The 23224-nt window shown below is 36.9% G+C and overlaps 1 protein-coding gene across 3 annotated transcripts; it reads left to right on the forward strand.

Annotated features, from left to right (window-relative positions):
- The first annotated feature begins 453 nt into the window (after positions 1 to 453).
- Positions 454 to 19988, forward strand: LOC127855449 (phospholipid scramblase 2-like). 3 transcript variants are annotated; one of them, XM_052391031.1, is made up of 11 exons: positions 454 to 785; positions 2409 to 2470; positions 5944 to 6021; positions 7052 to 7183; positions 7794 to 7871; positions 9125 to 9201; positions 14868 to 14998; positions 16421 to 16529; positions 17532 to 17634; positions 18059 to 18117; positions 19134 to 19988. In XM_052391031.1, the coding sequence occupies exons 2-11, from the start codon at positions 2461 to 2463 to the stop codon at positions 19152 to 19154; spliced, it is 798 nt and encodes a 265-aa protein (XP_052246991.1). In that variant the 5' UTR covers positions 454 to 785; positions 2409 to 2460; the 3' UTR covers positions 19155 to 19988. The 3 variants fall into 3 exon arrangements, with proteins under 3 accessions (XP_052246991.1, XP_052246992.1, XP_052246990.1); XM_052391032.1 differs by having other exon boundaries at positions 764 to 832; XM_052391030.1 differs by lacking the exon at positions 454 to 785 and adding an exon at positions 1832 to 1982.
- Positions 19989 to 23224: the final 3236 nt, after the last annotated feature.

The following is a 23224-nucleotide window of genomic DNA, read 5'->3' on the forward strand; positions in this document are numbered from 1 at the left end:
TACAATTACACCATTTTAATCATGGATTTATAATGAATGCCGTCTATGCAAATACTGAAATAGACGTAACCGATACTACTAGACTGTTAGATCTTTTCCGACGGTTTAAAATGGTTTGGTTGGAATATAACAATATCGCATTGTGTAAACTTTGTATAACAAATCTGCAATACCGTATTCGTGTCAAGGTAGAACTTTGATAAAACATGGACATGCTTGACATTTGTCCTTCAACTGCTCATCGATACAATAATACTAGTCTCGTATTTCAATTACAAAACGTCTGTATAGGTTCCAAATGTGCGTTCAGAAGCGTCATCGATCTACATAGATGAATGGCGGTTATGGCGTGATTTTAACACTTATTGTTTTTTTTTATTTCGAAAAAGAGTTTAACGGTTTTAACGTCTTCATCAATACCTGTTAATAAATAAAATAAACAACAGGTTGCTTTAGATGCTTTTTGAATGCAGAAAATACAAGTTATAACCCTTATTTGTATGCTCTAAATCGTGTGAGTTACACTTAAAAATAAGTTGTTTTTATCTTTATTAACACGTAATTCTTTATTTGTGAACATCAGGTCGTGTAGGAAACGGGCATTACGCAAGTGTTAGGACTAAAGACTGAAGGAAGACATTTGTTAAAACAAGGACATACTTGACACTTGTCCTGCATTATCTGAAGGACACAATAATACGATTTTCGTGTTGCAAATACAAAACGTCAGTCTAGTTTACAAATATTTGTTCCCAAACGTCATCGAACTACCTTTAGGAATGGCGGTAAGGACATGATTTCAATACTCGTGAATGAAAATTACGAAAAAGAGGTCAATATAGGTTTTCACTTTTTTACCGATAGATGCTTTGTGAACGCAGAAAATACAAGTTACATCCGTTATTTGTATCATCCAACTTTTGTTAGTTGCACTATAAATGAATTTGTAATCTCTATAAATATATAATTTCTTTATCTGTGATGATGAGCTTGTGTATCTAACGCGGATACTATGTTAGTGTTACGACTCAAGTCGGCGTAAACACAATAGGCCAGAGTCTATACCCCTCATGGAGTATGTCATAGTCTATTAGCGCTCAGGAAGGAGTTATATTTGACTCAGTCTGAGGGTCGGTCGGTCAATCTGCATACGCTGTTTTAAGTTTGTGGAGCGTCTACATTTTCTAAAACGATCAAATGGAAACTGAATATATAATCAGTGTGAAGTGTTTTTGTATAAAACGCTTGCTTAAACCTTAGTGATGCGCACGACTAAGGTATAATCCCTTGAAATAAAGCTGCCAATGCGGTGCGAGGGAATGAGGTACATTCTTGACAAAGTTCAAAAGCAAAACACGAGGAACGAATGTCTTATTGGAAAGCACCGTCTATGTCGCAAAAAAAAAAAAATAATATTTTTTTAGCTCGATTTCAAAGAAAGCCTAAGGCTTATTTGAAACGCTTTCGCGTTCGTTTCCTGGGACAATAACCAGTACTTGTCTATGGAGAAGATTTAAAGAACGCTCTCACGGTGGGGATGGCACCCGTTACCTCCCGATCGCTAGGCGGACACCATATCCACAACGCCACGGCGAAAAAACTAAAATATTTAAGTATTCATTACATGACGTCAAAGACAAAATACATTTATCGGTTAGCCTGTTTATGATCACTACCAGAACATAACTGGACTCAACTAGTTTTTACAATAGGCCTATCGATTATAGGCTGATATTTAAAGTATCGAATGACATATAATTTTTTGTAATCTGGAACAGTCTTGTTGAATTGCATTGATACTAATCACATTGAACAATACGGCTCGATAATGGGTAGGATTTTCAATACTACGTCATTTCTTGTTCTGAAGTCAGTTAAGCAGTGTTTCAATCCGCTTGTGAATTTCGATTAAAATAGTTCGCAAAAAATGTTCTGTCGCTTTAAATAATCGAAAGTTATTTAACTTGGATTATATATAAAAGGTTTGTACCTTAGGAAAATATGAATTAGAGCATTAAATATTGTATTGTTTTTATGAAGTGCCTTGTAGTGTCATGTTGCGAAGTGGTGTGAAAGGCATGGCGCGTGGTATATTACAGTTGAGCTTTCGATAAATTTTAAATACCGAACTTATTGTATCTACGGGTCTTTTTCCTTAGTAATATGTATAACATTAAATGCAAATTGTAAATATATAAGCCTCTTTTTGCGAAAACCGGTCTAAATGTGCATAATGAGTAATTCAAGATAAGCCTGTAACGAGAATCCAGTTTAAGCCGAAAATGTCGTCCCTGATAAGCCTATGCAAATTGCTATATGCTAATGTGGGATGACTTGTTACGCACATGCATTAAGTCCTGTTTTACCATAACGAAGCTCATGCCATCCACTATTTTATCACTTTTTAGGTCGCACCGGTCATTTCATTCAGCGGCTTATTGAAGAACTACTTAACCTTGAATGGCGAGAGGTAGGCACTTTTTACAAACGAGGGGCTGTCAGGGAAAACTGGGCTTAATGCATGTACGTTTAGTGTCGTTCCCGACCAGCCTGTTCAGTCCGCACAGGTTAATCATGCAAAACACTGTTTGCATATACTATATTTTCGTTTAGAAGAGACAACGTTTATACGAAAAATTCCACAAACGGCAGAAAGTGTTGTTCTTGATAAGCCTGTGTGGACATCACAGGCTAATCTGGAAAGACACCACGCAAATGCATTAAGCTCCGTTTCCAAAGAGTGCGACTCAAATATATTGTATATGGGCATATTGTGTTGGAACTATTTCTTCGATTTGAACGATTAAACAAAGCTATACTAAGTTTTCATTTTAACTACATGTACTTCGAGATTGATTGTTTTGCAATGACGTGTTTTGTTAAAATAAGACAAACCGGTAAACTCCCTAGACATACCATAATATTAACTATAACTTATAAGGCATATGGGCGTTACGTTATGACAGGGCAATACTGCAGTGACATGTACCATCAATACTAATGCCAATAACGTAAAACATTCTTAAATATTTCACGAGCTTTCGATCAAGTTTTCGTAAATACAGCTGCGTATGTGCTTAAACGACAGCTGAGTGTGCGCTGTTTGTAATACATCTGGATGTGTGTTGTTTGGAATACAACTGGGTGTGTGCTGTTTGTAAGACAACTGGGTGTGTGCTGTTTGTAATACAACTGAGTGTTTGATGTTTGTAAGACAGCTGCGCGTTTGATGTTTGTTATACAACTGAGTATGTGCTGTTTTTAAGACAACTGAGTATGTGCTGTTTTTAAGACAGCTGAGTAAGTGCTGTTTGTAAGACAACTGTGTGTGTGCTGTTTTTATGACAACTGCGTATGTGTTGCTTTTATGACAGCTGTGTATGCGCTATTTGTAAGACAACTGGGTGTGTGCTGTTTGTAATACAACTGGGTGTTCGCTGTTTGTAAGACAACTGGGTGTGTGCTGTTTGTAAGACAACTGGGTGTGTGCTGTTTGTAATACAACTGGGTGTGTGCTGTTTGTAAGACAACTGAGTATGTGCTGTTTGAAAGACAACTGGGTGTGCGCTATTTGTAAAACAACTGGGTGTGTGCTGTTTGTAAGACAACTGTGTGAGTGCTGTTTGTAAGAAAACTGGGTGTGTGCTGTTTGTAATTTAACTGGGTGTGTGCTGTTTGTAATACAACTGGATATGTGCTGTTTGTAAGACAACTGGGTGAGTGCTGTTTGTAAGACAACTAGGTGTTTGCTGTTTGTAATACAACTGGAGGTGTGCTGTTTGTAAGACAACTGGGTGTGTGCTGCTTGTAAGACAACTGGGTGTGTGCTGTTTGTAAGACAACTGGGTGTGTGCTGTTTGTAATACAACTGCGTATGTGCTGTTTGTAAGACAACTGAGTGCGTGCTGTTTGTAAGACAACTGGGTGTGTGCTGTTTGTAAGACAACTGAGTATGTGCTGTTTTTAAGACAACTGGATGTGTGCTGTTTGTAAGACAACTGAGTATGTGCTGTTTGTAATACAACTGTGTATGTGCTGTTTGTTAGACAGCTGGGTGTGTGCTGTTTGTAAGACAGCTAGATGTGTGCTGTTTATAATTCAACTGAGTGTGCGCTATTTGTAAGACAGCTGAGTTTGTGCTGTTTGTAAGACAACTGAGTGTGTGCTTTATGTAATACAACTGAGTGTGCGCTATTTGTAAGACAGCTGAGTTTGTGCTGTTTGTAAGACAACTTAGTATGTGCTGTTTGTAATACAACTGAGTGTGCGCTATTGGTAAGACAGCTTGGTGTGTGCTATTTGATATACAACTGAGTATGTGCTGTTTGTAAGACAGCTGAGTTTGTGCTGTTTGTAAGACAACTGAGTGTGTGCTGTTTGTAATTCAACTGAGTGTGCGCTATTTGTAAGACAGCTGAGTTTGTGCTGTTTGTAATTCAACTGGGTGTGTGCTGTTTTTAAGACAGCTAGATGTGTGCTGTTTTTAAGACAGCTGAGTGTGTGCTGTTAATAATACAAATGAGTATGTGCTGTTTGTAAGACAGCTGAGATTGTGCTGTTTGTAAGACAACTGGGTGTGTGCTGTTTGTAATTCAACTGGGTGTGTGCTGTTTGTAAGACAACTGAGTATGTGCTGTTTGTAATTCAACTGGGTGTGTGCTGTTTTTACGACAGCTAGATGTGTGCTGTTTTTAAGAAAGCTAGATGTGTGCTGTTTTTAAGACAACTGGGTGTGTGCTGTTTTTAATACAAATGAGTTTGTTCTGTTTGTAAGACAGCTGAGTTTGTGCTGTTTGTAATTCAACTGAGTGTGCGCTGTTTGTAATTAAACTGGGTGTGTGTTGTTTGTAAGACAGCTGAGTATGTGCTGTTTGTAATTCAACTGGGTGTGCTGTTTTTAAGACAGCTAGATGTGTGCTGTTTTAAGACAGCTGAGTGTGTGCTTTTTGTAATACAACTGAGCATGTGCTGTTTTTAAGACAGCTGAATTTGTGCTGTTTGTATGACAATTGGGTGTGTGCTGTTTTTATGACAACTGCGTATGTGTTGCTTTTATGACAGCTGTGTATGCGCTATTTGTAAGACAACTGGGTGTGTGCTGTTTGTAAAACAACTGTGTGTTCGCTGTTTGTAAGACAACTGGGTGTGTGCTGTTTGTAAGACAACTGGGTGTGTGCTGTTTGTTATACAACTGGGTGTGTGCTGTTTGTAATGCAACTGAGTATGTGCTGTTTGTAATTCAACTGAGTATGTCTGTTTTTAAGACAGCTGAGTGTGTGCTGTTTGTAATACAACTGAGTATGTTCTGTTTGTAAGACAGCTGAGTTTATGCTGTTTGTAAGACAACTGAGTGTGTGCTGTTTGTAATACAACTGAGTGTGCGCTATTTGTAAGACATCTGAGTATGTGCTGTTTGTAAGACAACCGAGTATGTGCTGTTTGTAATTCAACTGGGTGTGTGCTGTTTTTGAGACAGCTAGATGTGTGCTGTTTTTAAAACAGCTGAGTGTGTGCTGTTTGTAGCTCAACTCAGTATGTGCTGTTTGTAAGACAGCTGAGTTTGTCCTGTTTGTAAGACAACTGGGTGTGTGCTGTTTGTAATTCAACTGGGTGTGTGCTGTTTGTAATACACCTGGGTGTGTGCTGTTTGTAATACAATTGAGTATGTGCTGTTTGTTATTCAACTGAGTATGTCTGTTTTTAAGACAGCTGAGTGTGTGCTGTTTGTAATACAACTGAGTATGTGCTGTTTGTAAGACAGCTGAGTTTGTGCTGTTTGTAAGACAACTGGGTGTGTGCTGTTTGTAATTCAAGCTGAGTGTTTGCTGTTTTTAAGACAACGGGATGTGTGCTGTTTGTAAGACAACTGAGTGTGTGCTGTTTGTAATACAATTGGGTGTGTGCTGTTTGTAAGGCAGCTGAGTGCATGTTGTTTTATTTCAGTTGGACTAGACCCGTATGGCCAGCCCATCATCCAGCAGAATGTCGGCTTCGTCGTCATGGCGCAGCCGGGGGCTCTTGGTAATCATTTAAGCCGTGTTCTGGAAACAGTTGGTTTAATGTATGCGCGTAAAGTGTCTACCCCGATTAGCATGTGCAGTCCGCTTGCTAATCAGGGACGACACTTTCCGCTTTTATGATTTTTCGTATATTGGAAATCGTATCTTAACGAAAATCCAAATACGGCGGAAAGTACGTCCCTGAGTACCCTTTGCGGACTGCACTGGCTAATCTGGGACGAGACTTACGCACATGCATAAAGGCCCTTTTCCCCAAAATGTGGCCCATTTCTTCAATGTTCATTTACGTTTGAAGCATGGCGTATATAATTATGATTTAAACTCATTTTACATTCCTTTTGAGGTAACACTAACGTTTTAAGTCTAATTTCTATGATATTCATCTACAGTCGAATCTCGTATTAACTCCCCCCCCCCCCCAATTCCTTGACACAATGGCGTGAACGATATTGTCATTATACCTTGAAATAGTTTAGCTTACTTTCACGGTGTTGGTAGAAACATGGTGCCGACGAACTCGTACGGTTATATGAACCGAACAATACGGCATTACGCCCACTTACGTATCATGTTATAATTGCGAACACGTAGATAAAACTAAATTTGTTTAATTGTTGCATTTCCTATCATTGTTAACATATGAGGTTTTTCTATCAAAAGGCATGCGTTCTTTCGTGGGTATACGTTCCACATAAAACGACACGAATGTTCTGTATCTTTCCATTTTAAACTACAAACTGGCTTTCATATAAGCCTGGTTCTGGGAAAGCGGGCTTAATGCATGTGAGCAAAGTGTGGACCCAGATAAGCATGTGCAGTCCACACGGGCTAATACGGGACGACACTTACCGCTTTTATGGACTTGTTTGTTTATTAGAAATCTCTTATAAACAAAAAGCCATTGAATGCGGAAAGTGTCTTCATTGATAAGAATGTGCGTGCTGTACAGGATAATGTTGCTCGACAATTTACGCTCGTACTTAAAGCCTAGTTTTCGCAGAACGTGTCTCATCTATTTCTTTCATCTGCAGTCACGAGACCGCCGCCTCCGCCTGTTGTGTGGATGCCCAAGCCGTCGGGTGGAAGCGGTTGTCCGCCTGGGTTGGAATACCTAACCACCTTAGACAAGATACTCTTGAAAGAAGAAGTAAACTATCTGGAGAGTAGGACTTGTGTATCTATAGAGATCAGAATCTCGTTATGATGAAAACCTGTCTTGATGCATTAGCGTAAAGTTTCGGTCCCAGATTAGTCTGTGCATTTTACCCTGTCCTATAAGGGCGACACTTTCCGTCTTTACTGGATTGTTGCTAAGACGAGACTCCCTTAAATCGGAAAATGCAATAAATTGCGGAAAGTGTCGTGCATGATTACTTGTACGGACTGAACAGAATCATTTGGAACGACCGTTCAAGCACATGCATTATATCCAATTTTCCCACAACGAAACTTGGTTAAGGTATGCTTTACATATTAGTGTTTTTTATTATATTAATGGTTTTGCCATGCTTTTTTCATAAAATAAGGTTGCAAAAAACGTTTGGAAATGTGTATCAGCAAGTAGTTTTTTTATTTTATAACAACACACACAACCACAAGGTACATTTAAGTTTATTTGTTAAAGCAAATACCACATTGCATACAAATGTATGTTTTAAGCTTACAGCTTAAAATACTTTTGTAATTATTATATCATATTCATAATGTATGTTCGCATATTAAAACATTATATGTGTACCATTGATGCGTATTTCTCTGTTGTTTCATCAACAGTGGCGACAAACTTTGTGTTCGAGAACAGATATCGTATCTTGAACGACTCCGGACAGCAGGTCTACACTGCGCAGGAAGGCGAGTATTTGAGCCGCGCTCTGAGAAAACGGAGCTAAATACATTTTCGTTAACCCATTTATGCCTAGTGGACTCTCCCATTCTTCTAAATTGGATTAATTTCCAAAATTAGGGATGTCTAGAATAGCTATTTCTATATGTAGAATATTTCTTACAGCAATTTCTTTTAGCAAACAGCGCAGACCCTGATGAGACGCCGCATCATGCGGCGTCTCATCTGGGTCTACGCTGTTTGCCAATGCCTTTTCTAGACGCTAGGCATAACTGGGTTAAGTGTCGACACAGATCAGCTTTTGCAGTCCGCACAGGCTAATCAGTTTTTCTAGAAGGTCTGGAACAAATTGTGCCTTTCTTAAATTTATAAGAAGTTGTTGATTACATGTGTCAAATTAGTGAACCTGTCTGACTGCATGATTACCATTTGCTTACTAAAGATCCACTTAAAACTATGTAGTAACTAAAGTTCGGAAATACTTCCATTTAATCAAGTGTCTGTACATTGTTAAAAAGATTTTCTCTGGGAACACTTGTGTACCCGTCGAGTTTAATGATAGATACTACACGCGCACATTGCTCGTTTACTTGTGATTTCGCTCGAGTTTAAATTTCGTCGGCTCAATATAATGCAGTTAAATGTGTTCTCAAAATGTAGTTCAGTATCGTTGAAGCAACGTGTATTATATTAAAATTACATATAAGCCTAGCTTTGGGAAAAACCGGGTTTAATTCGTGGGCTTGAAGTGTCGTCACATATGAGCCTGTAACTCCGCACATGCTTATCAGCGACGACACTTTCCGACTAAACTGGATTTATCTTTGAAGAGACTGCCTTTTAACGAAACCTACAATAACAGCTGGGAAGGTGTCGACCCTAATCACTAGTATAATCTGGGACGGCACTTTACGCACTTGTACTGAACACGGTTTCCCCAGAGCAAGGCTCATGTGTATTTATATGAGCCGCGTTCTGAGAAAACTGGGCTTTATGCATGTGCGCAAAGTGTCGTCCCAGATTAGCCTGTGCAATCCGCACAGGCTAATCAGGGACGACACTTTCCGCTTTAATGACATTTTAAATGAAGTCTCTTCTTAGCAAAAATCCAATTTAGGCGGAAAGTGTAATAATCAGTTTTCTCAGAACACGACTCATATTACTAGTTATTGAAATACAGCATAATGCTTTCCATACTTGTTAATATACAACATAATGCATTACAAAGTGTGAGTGTTATGTTTCCCTTTTTCTGCCACAGAGTCTACTGTTTGTCAGCTTGGATGGTGCTCCGGCAACAGGGCCTTTACGATGCACATCTTCGACAACAACAAAATGGTGAGATTGCAATCCTTTCTTCTTTTTGTTAGATAGATCGTTTTTAAATGCAGTCCGCATTAACATATCTTCCTCTGAAAATACTACGTCATACCGAATATGAACGTAACAGGCAAAATACAGAACATGAATACAGTCCTCCAGAACATAACAAACATAATACATGTACCGAACATGATTATAGTCCGTCCTGCTTATCTACAGTACTCACGAACATAACTACATTCCACTAAAATATAAATACAGTCTTCCTGGACATAACTGCTCATAACTAACATGACGCCTGACGGCTTAAACGCTCCTTATATTAGCCTTAACAGGACAGCATTCTTCTTGAATCTACAGCTATTTCCGAACTTAACTACAATCCTAAACATATTGACTGTGTTTTTGAATTTAAGCTAAGTCATCGCGGACATAATTGCATTTAACTGAACATGGCTACATGCCTCTAAAACAGTTTCCCTGAGCATTGCCACAGTCATTCCGAACACAACTACGTTCATAAGTACGAGCATAAGTACAGTACACCTCCACATCACTACAATCCTCCCGAGAATGATAACAGTCCATCCGAACACAGCTTTATTCAAGCTGAACATACCTAACGTCGTGCCGAACATACCTTCTAGGCCGTGAGCCAAGAACACTTTTGCTCCCCGCACTGGGGGAATTTTGTAGACCCTATTTTTGTAATCCTCTATATCCCCTGAGTCTCATGACACATTGTTTGCAACTGGCTAGCGGGGCGTTACGGAGAAATTTTACATATAATATATATAATAGTGTAAAACGTTGTTTTTAAATATCTTTTTTAGATTACCTTTAATACAAAATGCAAACTTTGCAAGAAAACAACTTATTCTAACATTCCTTAATTTAAAAAAAAGATTGTAATCATTCAAAGCCTTGCTCTTATGTTTATATAATAATATTTTCTATTAAAATATATGTGACACATATATATTTTACACATATTTGTATATGGTTCACATACATATTCCTTTAACATACTTATTGTGTGTCAAACATTATTTCAGATCATAATCACATTATTCTATCAAACAATATGCCAACAAGCTTGGTAAAATGATGACAATAATCAATGTAACAATTATTAATCATAATGATAATAATAATAACAATAATAGTGATATTAATAATGATGATAAAGAGATAGCCTAAATAAGAATTCATCTCTCAGGTAAATAATAGACCGATTAATACTCAACTTAGAAGATATTTATAACCTGATTATTGTATCATCTTGAATGTAGTTACTATTATTATTATGATGATTATTATTGTTATTATTTAATACTTTCAAATCAAAGTGTAACTAACGATTTGCCATTTTTTTTCATTTTCATATTTAGGACACAGGAGTTATATCACTGATCCTCAAACACGTCATCAAGCATATTGTCAATTTCAATACTATAATCATTTTCATTCTCATCCTGATTGGTTTTATCCTCTTGCAACTTTGTACAGAGTATGTCCACTAGCTCATTGGGGAAAATGTCGCTATCAGTCCACACATATTTGATTCCGTTTCACCAAGTTTTCAGTCACTATTTTGAACATCAGGCATGCAAGGATATCTTTCATGGGCGTGTAACCAAATATAAGTTTGGTAACTAGCACATCTGTTAAGTGTTGCTTTATATTGAGGTAGCAAACTCAAGTCAATAGTGTCGCATGAGTTCAGAGTATTACCTTTGATCTGACTTCTCTTACAGAATGTTTCAGACCGTACATGTAGCTTATTTACATCTGAGTAATTTTGCTTTCTATGCATAGAACATACACAATACTCTATTTCCACTAACAAGTCATCACTAAACTCCTGTCTTTCACCAAACTTGGCATAGGTACCCATTAAGTCTGTATTTTTCTCGAGAAGCTTTAGTGGACCTACTTTCCCCCTTCTCACAAATGCGCTCACAGGTATCGCAACCAGTAAAGCTGTGAATTGCGTGTAAAACTGAATAAAAGTCACTTCCCTTTGCTTTTACAATCTTTTCTATGCCGACGAGTCTTCGTTTGTTTCCAGTTTCCATGCCAAATACGATTGAACACCCAATTTGTCTCCAATACCTAATAAGAAGCACGTACACATCTGTATCGGATGATCTCACAATTATGGTTTTGGTGTAAGGTTTAAATACTTTTATGTGCATGGAGTGCAAACTATTTTTCTATCTGCTTCCTCTTGAGACGAAAACAGGGATTCGTCTGGAAGTACCTCAGTTATCAGTCCGTCATATCTTGTAAGCAGATAGTATCGTTCACCAAGAACATAAAACATTTGGCGATCCTAATGTTGTTCTGCATATTTGTCAGTGCTCCATTGTTCCAATATTAATTTTAGAAGCTGTGTTTTGTTAAAATCGTGTGAAAGAAAACTTTTCCACTCCTGGGCGTTTTGGTTTTTGCACATGACAATAGAAATGATAGTGATGATTTGACTGCAGTTTCATTATAAGTATCTGTGACAAAATTACGACCTCACTTTGGAAGGTGACCAAAAACCATCTTGGCTACTTCTTCAAAGGTATCAGCCACTGATACTAGGCTGTGTAGTACTGCGTTGCCATCAATGATACTGGTAACATCATCATTTGGTGTTGGTTCAATTTGTATCCAAAACATGTAAAAGCTTTGCTTTATCCGTTTTCACTGGCATTCCATCAGCTATTTCCAAACACCAAGGTACTGGAGAAGTGGATAAGAATGTGTCTGTTCATGATCAATATCATTCTGAATTTAAAGAAGGATCAATTGTGCCAATATGTTGCGTTCAGCTTTAACGTGTGCCGGTTTGTTACCAGAAATTCTTATTGTCTTACTCACTTCGGATGTAGCAAATGTCTTAAGTTTGTTTTGCTTGACAGGATCATGTAATAATACATTCTTTTCAATGAGACAACCAGTGATAAAGGCTTCCATAGCAGCACAACCAATTTCTACTGCCTTAAGAATATTGACAGCTGCTTTAGGTTCAGCAGGAACACCAGATGATAAACAGTACAACTCATCCATTTCATCCTCCACATCAAGTGGGTTTGGAAAAAAATGTTTTGACAGCTTATCTTTGAGTTTATAGGATTTATATTTTTCATTGTTTCAAGAAGGGTGGTGTTTGAGAATGTAGCTAAGGTATATTTCCTTTATGATTGTGAGCCGTTCCACATGATGTCCTTGTACAATATGCGCTTCATCACAATTACATATGTACTTGAAAGCTTCAGTGTGCACTGATTGGTTAATGCATGCTTCTGAGCCTTCATGACTTGCGTGGCGAGTCCAAGATCTCGTATAATTTCTTCTGCAAGCATTATGGTACATTGCTTCACGGGAAATAACGTGTTGATCCTGAACTTCACAAAGCATCCGTTTATCAAACTTTTGAATCACTGATAGCTTAACTGATTCTTCATGACATTTTGTTTACACATTTAGTTAAATTTTGATTGAAGCCCTTAACTTTGATAATACTTTTGTCACAAGGATGTAACCGCTTTGGAATATGACTTCGAGTGGTGAACAACTGGTAACTGCACCTGTGTATTCCATGTTTTTCAGAATCCAATTGTGCGGGCATATTATTAGTTATGTATTCTGGTCTACGTTTCAGGAGTTGTATATCGACCTTGTTTTTGCTACATCTTTAAGTTTTTGAAAACTATAATCTGTTAGTAAATGCACCTCTCCCTTTACTGTACTTTCAAAATGAACAATACATAGTTCCCCTTACGTGTCTTTTTGCTAGATTTCAAGTTCTATGATAGTTTTCGGTTAATAGGCTTTTCAATAATAAATTTCTGAAAAGAGACAATTTAGAGAATTTCTGCCACTTTACAGGCACTAGTACTATTTGAATACTATTACACTTCATTTTTAAAAGGCACCATATACCTAGAAACCTAGATTTATTTCAATGAACAACTTCTTAACTGAAAGCAGTGAAAAGAATTAAATAGTACATGAAGCAAGGATTTCACTTGTTCTAGTAGAAGTACTATTCTGACTGTATATAATTTACTCGCAAGATTAATATAGTAAACAACTTTTAATTATGTTATTGTATATTTTTAAAATAGTATTTTATTTTAATAATTTCGCAAAAGACTCACAGTATTGTCAAAATAAAACGGTGTTAACTTTTGCACATATTATTTTGTTCCTCTCTTATTTACAGTTTAAGTTCAAATGAAAATTGCTATGGAATGCGTTGTCTGTATTATTTCAAGGAGAAACAGCAATGACATTTTCTTGGATATATAATGAACAGAGAGAGCTATATGAATGCGAACATAATAATAACCCTTGGGACAAATATATATAGCCAATTGAGCACATTTATCAACAGAGCCTGAGGTGTGATAAATTTACTTGCATTCCTTGCAGTACAAATACTGCAGTATGAAAACATTACAGTTGATAGGACATCATATTTCGGTTACATTATAACTCTTTTTGAAAAAATATATTGAGATGTATTTCTTATTTACGAAAACGGATCAAATAATTAAGAAATAAATTACATTTACTTTTTCATGACATTTTGAAAGACAAAGCTTTGGTTTCGTATGTAGAAATTCAATCAAATGAACTGATCCAAACAAAGGGACGTTACTTTTTGTAAAATAGTTGATATTTACAATTTGTGTGTATCAAAGATACACTATGTAGGTAGATTTGTCATTCAAAATGTCTAAATTCGATAGAATATGTTTGTGAAGCAGTTATTTAGCAACAATATTGCTTTAAACGAACAAATAGCAGCAGTTTTGCAAATTGAAAAGAGTAAAAAGGCAAAATAAGGGGTAAGCATTTCAAAGTCCCATAACTCTGTAAAGCCCAAAAGACTTTTGCCAACTTTTGCCAGGGAATGCCAACTACCTAGAGGTTTAAGAAAAACATAACCTTGAAAATTCCCCCTGGGGGAGCAGGGACATAATGCAGCTCAAGGTCTATACAGTCAGCCGAACATATCATCGTTCCCCTACGATATACCACAATCATAACGAACGAATAGTCATTCCGCACTATCATATAACTGCAGTCGTGCAGAATTTCACACACGATTCTTTTCCATATCAACAATTTAATAAATAGTCAGTTTCCTTATGCCGTATATATATATGAATTAACCATTAACGACCATCCATTATTTTTCTTATTTCTATGATTTTTAATTTTATTTTACATGTATTTCCGAAATTAATTGTTTTTAAAATACATATATATTTCTCTTTTCTTTTGAGATTGAAGAAGGCATCGTATTCTTTACACATACCAGTTGTAAGAACAAATTAATTTTACGAATGAAATAACACTGTGGGCATTTTTATAAGCGTGTTCAGCTGAATTTGGGTTAGCGAGTGCACTAGCAAACTCATATACATGTAGCATGCTAGCTATAGACGCTATTGTGAGCTTCGTTCTGAGAAAACCTCAGTTAATGTATATGCGTAAAATGTCGTCAAAAAAGCATGTGCAGTTCGCACAGGCTGATCAGAGACAACACTTTCCGCTTTTATGGTATTTTATTTCAAATGCGTATTATCTTAGTCCATAAACAATTTAAGCAGAAATTGATTCCCTTTACGCACATGCATATCCAGTTTTCTTTACACAATTTGTATATGAATTATCAGGAAGTGATACGATTGGAGCGAGAGCTGCGCTGCTGCATTGGAACTTGCTGGTGCTCATGCCTAGAAAGCTGCTCCCATCTGATCAAAGTCGAGGCGCCCCCGGGGAAGAAGGTCGGATACGTGCAGCAAAAGTAATTCTCAATGCAGTGTTGGTCAAGGGGGGGGGGGCGGCAAATGTTAGTGCCATTGGCCAATATGTTTGTCGCCTAAACGTTTGGTTTGGCTTGAGGATGCATCAATGTAAGTGTATATTTATTGGTAGCAAACCATCACTACATTATCCCTCAGAAATCAAGACCCTACTCCATGCTCTTAATTGATTCATCATTGATCATGATCATTAGCCTTTTCCCACTCAAACGAAAAAGTGAAAATGGCTATATGCAACCGACTTAAATTCACAACAGCCGAGTAACTTGCAGGCTATTCAGGCCTTACTGCTGTTTGCCTCTCATCAGTTTCGTTGGGTTGACGTGAAGCCTTTAAAACTGTCATCTATTAAATAAGGTCTTCAATATAATTTTCTACGGTACAACAAATTGGTCAAAATGCGTCTCAGAGTAGAAATGGAATACACGATGCGTAGTTGTATTGAAATTAGTTCGTAAATCCTCCACTGATAGATCCATGGGTTCATAAACTGTGAGAGGTTATGCCAGTCTTGAGCATTTGTAGACGTGGTCACGTACATTATCCTGCCACGTGCCTTTAAATCAGCCCGATAACCAGGTAACCTAATAACCCAAAAGATATTAGGCTAGTTGACCACGTGACCTCGAATATCCGTCAGTTGCTCTCCGCGCATGCGCATGCCTTTACTATTTTCTATTAATAAAATACAAATACATGTAAAGTACTGTCTGTTTAAACATTATTATTTAAACAGCATAATTTCGTCTTTGTGTATTGAATTAATAACGAGTAACTAGATTTCTGTGTTGTTTAACAAGATGGAAGCTAGCCTAAGCGCTTTGCATGACGTGATGTCACAATGTTTTGTTCGCGCGTGATGTTTCTCATATTAAATATTTAAACACAAAATACTCGAAAACTATATATTTTAGAAACATTTCAACAAATGTTGGAAATGTGACAGGATAAATAGAATAATAGGTTGGTGATGTGAATTGAGAATGGTTATCTGGCTCGTCGGAGGATCGTATCGGGTTCGCCTTCGGCTCACCTGATAAATTCCTCCGACTTGCCAGATAACCATTCTCCATTCACGTCACCAACCTATTATTCTTTATACGAACGCACGGTAAAAGAGGTTCTCTCTGTGAAAAATGGGTTAAGGTCATGTGCGTAAAGTGTCGTTCCAGAATAGCCTGTGCAGTCCACACACGCTTATCAGGGACGACATTTTCCACTGTTATGATATTTTTCGTTTGAAGAAAGTATTTTCTTAGCAAACATCCAGTTTATGCGATAAGCGTCGTACCTGCTTAGTATGTGCGGATTGGACAGGTTAATCAGGAACGACACTTTTACGCTCATGCGTTAAACCCCCTTTTCTCAGAGCGAGGCGCATATCTTTTACATTATTCAATTAGATGTAGCCCGCTGCCACCAATGTTTAGCATTTTGGACGAAGACAAACAAGAAGTTATGTATATCGATGGACCATGCTGCGTCGGACCATGTACTGTCGTGGAGTTTAAGGTACAGGGTTGCTTCAGTAGTAACAGCTTTTATAATACAAATACATAGCATTTGTATAGCGCACAGATTATTAACATATTCTATTGCGCTTCACAATTACATGATAGGCTGATACATAATAAATTATGAGTAATATATGTCTGGTTCAGTATTTCCACTGGGTACTAAATCACCCCAGGAAACCCGATACCTTGTGAGCAGTGTAATACCATTGGAGCAGTGCTCGTTATTTTAGCGTGAACTAACATATGGTAAGTAAATTGGAAAAATTTAAATTGCAACAATATGACTGGAAATTAGGTTTTTTGTCACCAATAAGAACTATAAAGTCACTGCTCATATGAGGTTTTCTGGTCTTCTCCAGATGGTATCCATGTTTTCCCAACATGGTCGTTAAAAACGCAAATTTCTCCACAAGAAATAGTTTTCTGGAGAAGCCCTGCTGAGAAGTTATGGCAGACATGTGTTAGTTTGTATCAATCTTTTAATTATTGTAGTGGCTTGCAAATTAAAGCAGTTTTTCTCCTCTAAATGCCTGAAAATGGCCCATTTTGCCAGAACTTCTACTTCAGGGAGCCACATTTCGCTTATTTTTTAAGAAAATTTATTAGGATTTTTTCGACATGTAGGCCAATACCTTTGTTATGAATGTTAATACAGTTGTTTCAAATTGGACTTTGAACATTTTATTTTTATCAATTTACTTAGTTCATGCTAAAATAACGAGCACTGCTCCAATGGTACTACACTGCTCACAAGGTATCGGGTTTTCTGGGGTGTAAATGAAAGTGATTCGCGCGTTTCATTAATTTTAATGAGCATCGGGACGACACTTTCCACCTAAACTCGATGTTTGCTAAGAGATTTCAGTCAAAGGAAAAATGCAATAAAAGCGGAAAGTGCCATCCTTGATTAGCTTGTGCGGACATCAAAGGCTTATCTGGAACGGCACTTTAAAAACATACAGTAACCAGTTATGACATGGGCTTCCATTTGTTGCAGGTGAAATCATCCAAGGACGACTCGAAGGTTGGCAAAATTTCGAAAAAATGGGATGACGTGGTACAGGAGTTGTTAACAAACGCCGATAACTTCGGAATCAAATGTAAGCTATGTAGGCTCTGTGAAAAGATGTTTTAATGCTATACAGGCACGACACTTTCCAAACGTGGATTTTTGCAAAAAAGAGGCTTTCTTTAACGAAACAGATAATAGAAGCAGAACGTGTCGTCCCTGATAAGCCTGTGCGGACTGCACAGGCTAATATGAGACGACACTCTCTGCATAAACTGGATAAACGCTAAGAAGAGACTTTCTTGAAACGATAAATATCATACAAGCGGAACGTGTCGTCCCTGATAAGCCTGTTAACACTTTACGCACATGCATTTAACCCCTCTTTTCACAGCGTCTGGCTCATATAAAATGATTGCTCGAGTTGACTATTTCACTATTGTTCATGACTACATGACAATTTGTATCAAGACTCAAGATTTGTATTAGCTATGACTCTAATTATCTGCTTTCAGTCCCTGTTGATCTAGATGTTAAAATGAAAGCTGTCATGCTCGGTGCCGCTTTTCTGATTGTAAGTAGAATGAACACAACTTAAACGAAGTAGAAGGGGTATATTTGAATCTCCATGGACGTCTGTGTCTGTCTGTCTGTCTGTCTGTCTGTCTGTCTGTCTGTCTGTCTGTCTGTCTGTCTGTCTGTCTGTCTGTCTGTCTGTCTGTCTGTCTGTCTGTCTGTCTGTCTGTCTGTCTGTCTGTCTGTCTGTCTGTCTGTCTGTCTGTCTGTCTGTCTGTCCGTCCGTCCGTCCGTCCGTCCGTCCGTCCGTCCGTCCGTCCGCCGTCCTGTCCGTCCGTCAGTCCATCCGTCAGTCCATCCGTCTGTTCGTCATTCGAACAACACTTTCGGCATCTTTCAGGAAGTGATTACAAAAGTTCATAAAGTTCTCCTTCACTTATGGGTGTATTATTTAATACTGAAAAAAGATCTTGTAAATGTACAGTAATGCGAGTTATATCTGGTACTATTTACGTTGCCGCTGTGTGAAATGAGACAAATAGAAGAACCATAAACAAACCAGTAGGGGTGAAAATTGCGGTCGTGTGCTTAGGCATTATACGAGATTTAAGCATTTTCGCAAATTACCCGGTTGATTCTCAGAAACCACATGTATAATATTTTCTCAAAGTGCTCTAATGGCAAAAGACATCTTACTTGTTAATGTACTGTGCGTTCATTTACGACTTGGATTGTTTTTATCATTCTAATGTGTAAGTGGTATACTATGAACCTCGTCCTTGGAAAACTTCGCTTAATGGCTTGTGCGTAAAACTATACTGTCGTCCCAGATTAGCCTGTGCAGTCCGCGCACGCTAATTAGCCACGCACTTTCCACGTGTATGATATATTTCGTTTAAAGGGAGTCTCTTCTTAGCGGATATCCAGTTTAAAAGTGAAAAGTATCGACCCTGATCAGTCTGTGCGAACTGAATAGGCTAATCTGGGACGACACTTTACGCACAGGTATAAATCAAGTTTTCCAAAAACGACGCTCACACATATTCTATATATGTTTATTTCTGTGTGTTTCAGGACTTCATGTATTTCGAGTAAAACTGCTAACTTAAGTTGGTGAAGACGAGCCATGTCGTCAGAAGTTGAAGAATGCGCGCGTTGTTGTACAACTGTTAATATACAAATTCAGAGACTCGTCGATTGCGAATAAAGTGAATATATATTGGTGAATAAATGACTGATAGCATTTTGTCATTGAAAATTACGTGAAAACGTCTATGTCTCTTGAACGTTGGAAGGATTTGAGCGGCGCTCTGTGAAAAAGGGGTATAATACATGTGCAGTCCGCACAGGCTTATCATGGACAACACTTTTCGCCTAAACTAGATTTTTGCTAAGAAGGGCTTTCTGTAAACGAAAAATACCACACAAGCGGAAAGTGTCGTCCCTGATAAGCTTGCGCGTACTGTACATGCTAATCTGGAACGACGCTTTACGCACGTGCATTAAACCCCCTTTTCACAGAGCACGGCTTAAATTTTGTGTTTATTTTTGTGTAATTACTATGTTGTTAAGGACTAAATCGGTTGTTTGAGTATCATTACTTTGTTTTTAAGGCTATAATATTTTGTTTAAGTGTTATTACTATTTTGTTAAGGCTATTATCTGTCAATACTCCGGCATATTTAAACGTGGAAAAAAACGCACTAAAACTGTTTATGCTGATACATGTGAATACATGTGGTCGGAGACGAATACTGTTTAAAAATACTTATATTGTGTACAGTGGGTAATACACCTTAATAACTCGTATATTTTATATGTTTTCGTGGTCGTCATGACACAGTATTGCGTGAAGGTCCGTCACACTTTCGAGATGATGCGCTTTTGTGGTTTCTGCCGACCAATAAAGCTCTGTTTTTGGAAAACTTTGCTTATTGAAAATGCGTTAAGTATTCCTACTAAATCAGCCCATGCAGTCCGCACAGGCTAATCAGGGACGACACTATCCGCCTTAATGGAATTTTTCGTTTACAAAATCTGTTCTAACCGAAAATCCATTTAAAGAGGAAAATGAAGACGCCGATTTGCCTGTGCGGACTGATGAAGCTAATCTTGCGAAGCTAATCTTACGAAACTAAACGCACATGCATAAGACACAGTTTGTCCTTATCGGGGCCAAACTGCTCGTCGAAAAAGATCATTGTCGCCATACACAATTTTCTCAACTCCCCTTCTTTATAAAGGATCTGACCATTATATACATAGATGGTGACGTCACTGCGTTATTGTCTATACATAGATGGTGACGTCACTGCGTTATTGTCACCTCTATACTAAGACGCATCAGACACCTCAATTTGGAGGCATTTATGACTACGACACAAAAAAGTCCGCGGATGAATGAAGAATTCGATTTAGAAGTAAACATTATTGCTATGATTTAAATTTTAAGTGTTTTTTTATTCAGTCTAATGGTCTTACGTTAGTATCAGTAACAATTTTCGTCAGGTTTCAACAATTTTTCTCTTTATTCATTTTTGTTTAAACTGTACTTTCACTTTCGCTTGTATAACAACATGGATCCTTTATTGACGAAAGTTTGCAATAAATTTGGGTTTTTAAAACCGCTTTAAGAGTTTTAGAAGGAGTGTCTGATGCATGTTTTGAATAGACACAATGTCATGGCTATATTGCCGACTGTGTATGGGAAAAGTTTGATATTTCAAGTGGCTCCATTTGCATTGAAAGAGAAGTTCAAGTTGACTTGTTTAGTTTGTTTAATTTTGACACCATTAAACAGTATCATGATGGACCAAATCAATGCATTGAGCAAACAAGGAATAAGTGCGTGTTTGCTTGACACGCACTGTCAAAGTGGTCTTCCTCTCTAGACGTTTCACTCCCAGTTTTGGAGTGAACTGTCTACATAATATGAAAATTTATATTTAATATAGAAGTTATTTGTAATAATGGGATATGTAAAAAAAATAATTTATTGTACTGACAAATTACAAGTTTAACTTATTTTGAGCAAATTAACACAAATAATATGCAAGTGGGAAAATATGGATACCTGAGTAAAAGCACTAAGCTTTGAAGTTCTTTGATGAGACGCCTCTAACAAATTTTACCAAATATATATATATATATATATATAATTATAATTGTTTTTTATAAGTGCCTGATAAAAATGTTTCTTTCAATAATTGAGATCATTGAAAAATTTAGTCAAAGCACAGCATTGATGTTCTTTTACGGTCATTTTTAGTGGAATAGTATGTTCCAAATATAACAATTATAATTATTGTATTAATGAATTTAAATTAGGTGACTTCTTTAAAGGTGGATATAGTCATTCATTAGATGAAATTAGCACATCTATAGTTGAAAAATATATAACACTTTTATGACTTACCATAGTAAAATAAAGTAGCATAGAATCTGCTGCAGGTCATAACGTGAAAAACTGATGTTGAAGAAGCTATACAAATATTTTCCACTGTCACAGTCAGCACTGATAATTTCAAAATAAAAAAATATAATAAAATTCTCTAGGCTACCTACCTACCTACCCTAGTTTTTTGGGGCAAATTTAAATATTATTAATAGCATTGAGTTAAATTATTAACATATCAATACGTTTTGATTACATTTGCTAATGATATTATTAATAATGAAATAATTTGCAAGGACAGTGCAATTCTGTTTAAATTAGTATAAATTAGCTGTTAGTAAAAATAAAAGTATCAGTGACTTCCAATAATTGGATTATATACATATGAATGCATGTAAAAAATGACAATTACATTATTATTAAGTTGATTTATTTATCATATTTAACTGTTTCATGGAAAACATTTTTGAAATTAATATAAATGTGATTATACCATTTTTCAATTCACCCTATTTATTGGATTTAAAACAACAAATAACTACAGTTCCACAACCCAGTCCAAGTTTACTCAAACTGAAATAATTTATCAATTGATCCTATTTAATTGAATTAAAAACAACAACATGTATAAGATACTCAGTAAGATTTTGAGAATATTCCATTTATTCCACAAGTACACCAACATGCATTTACTAATCATTAACATGCATTCCGTAAACAGTTTAACAAAAAAATAATAATGATTTTTTAATCCAAAGAAAACAACAAACAAGCTGCGTCATAGATAAAGTTAATTAAAGATTTCATAAATGAGTTCTTAATCCAAAGAAAACAACAAACAAGCTGCTTCATAGATACAGTTAAATAAGATTTCATAATCAAAATTATCATTTTGATAATAAATCAAGATTAAACTTCAACCAAACAATTATACATTTATTGGGGGGGGGGGGGGGGGGGCGTCAGCACTAAAACTTAAATGGGGGAGGGGAACGTTTGTGAAGGAAACGTCGTGGGGGGAATGTCTGGGGAGGAAACATCTTGGGGGGGGGGGGGGGGGGGGAAGTCCGGAATTCCTGCTAAGGGCGAAAGTTTTGTTAATGTGCCTTTAGAAATAGAAGAAATAATTGAAAGAAAGTACTCATTGGTGTATTCCCATCCAGAAGCATTTCTGAGCACAACAATTGGAACAGCAATATTGATTACATTTGAAAGAGATATAACTGTTTCATGCGTTGCTGTTGATGAAGCCCACATGATCCTTGAATGGTAACTTTCCCAATTTTATACTTATTATATACTCTATAATCTAGCTCTGTTGTCATAAAATGAGAGGTTTTATTATCCAGCAGGTTTCGTGTTTGAACCTCACAAATTTTCTTATACCTAAGTCCCATCATATAACCATCATCACAATCAGCAGCATTATTATCATATTCATCATCATCATCGTTAGCAGCTGCATCATTGTGTTGCATGACCAGAATTCAATACAAATAAAAACACAACCATTACAACTACTACTACTGCTACTCATACTAATTACCGGTAATTAACTACTACAACAACAAAAACAACAACAACAACTACTACTATTACATATGTTCCCATGTGCAACATAATTTACCTTATTACAAAAAAAACATGGAATATGCAAAATGACTGAATATGCTTAAAAATTAATGCAAATTTGAAATTTTGAAACAAAACAACATAAGCAATACATAATTAGGTACACTACACTATTGAAACACTGATACCTTGTTCTGGC

This window comes from Dreissena polymorpha, chromosome 13, assembly GCF_020536995.1.
Source record: "Dreissena polymorpha isolate Duluth1 chromosome 13, UMN_Dpol_1.0, whole genome shotgun sequence".
Taxonomy (NCBI): domain Eukaryota; kingdom Metazoa; phylum Mollusca; class Bivalvia; order Myida; family Dreissenidae; genus Dreissena; species Dreissena polymorpha.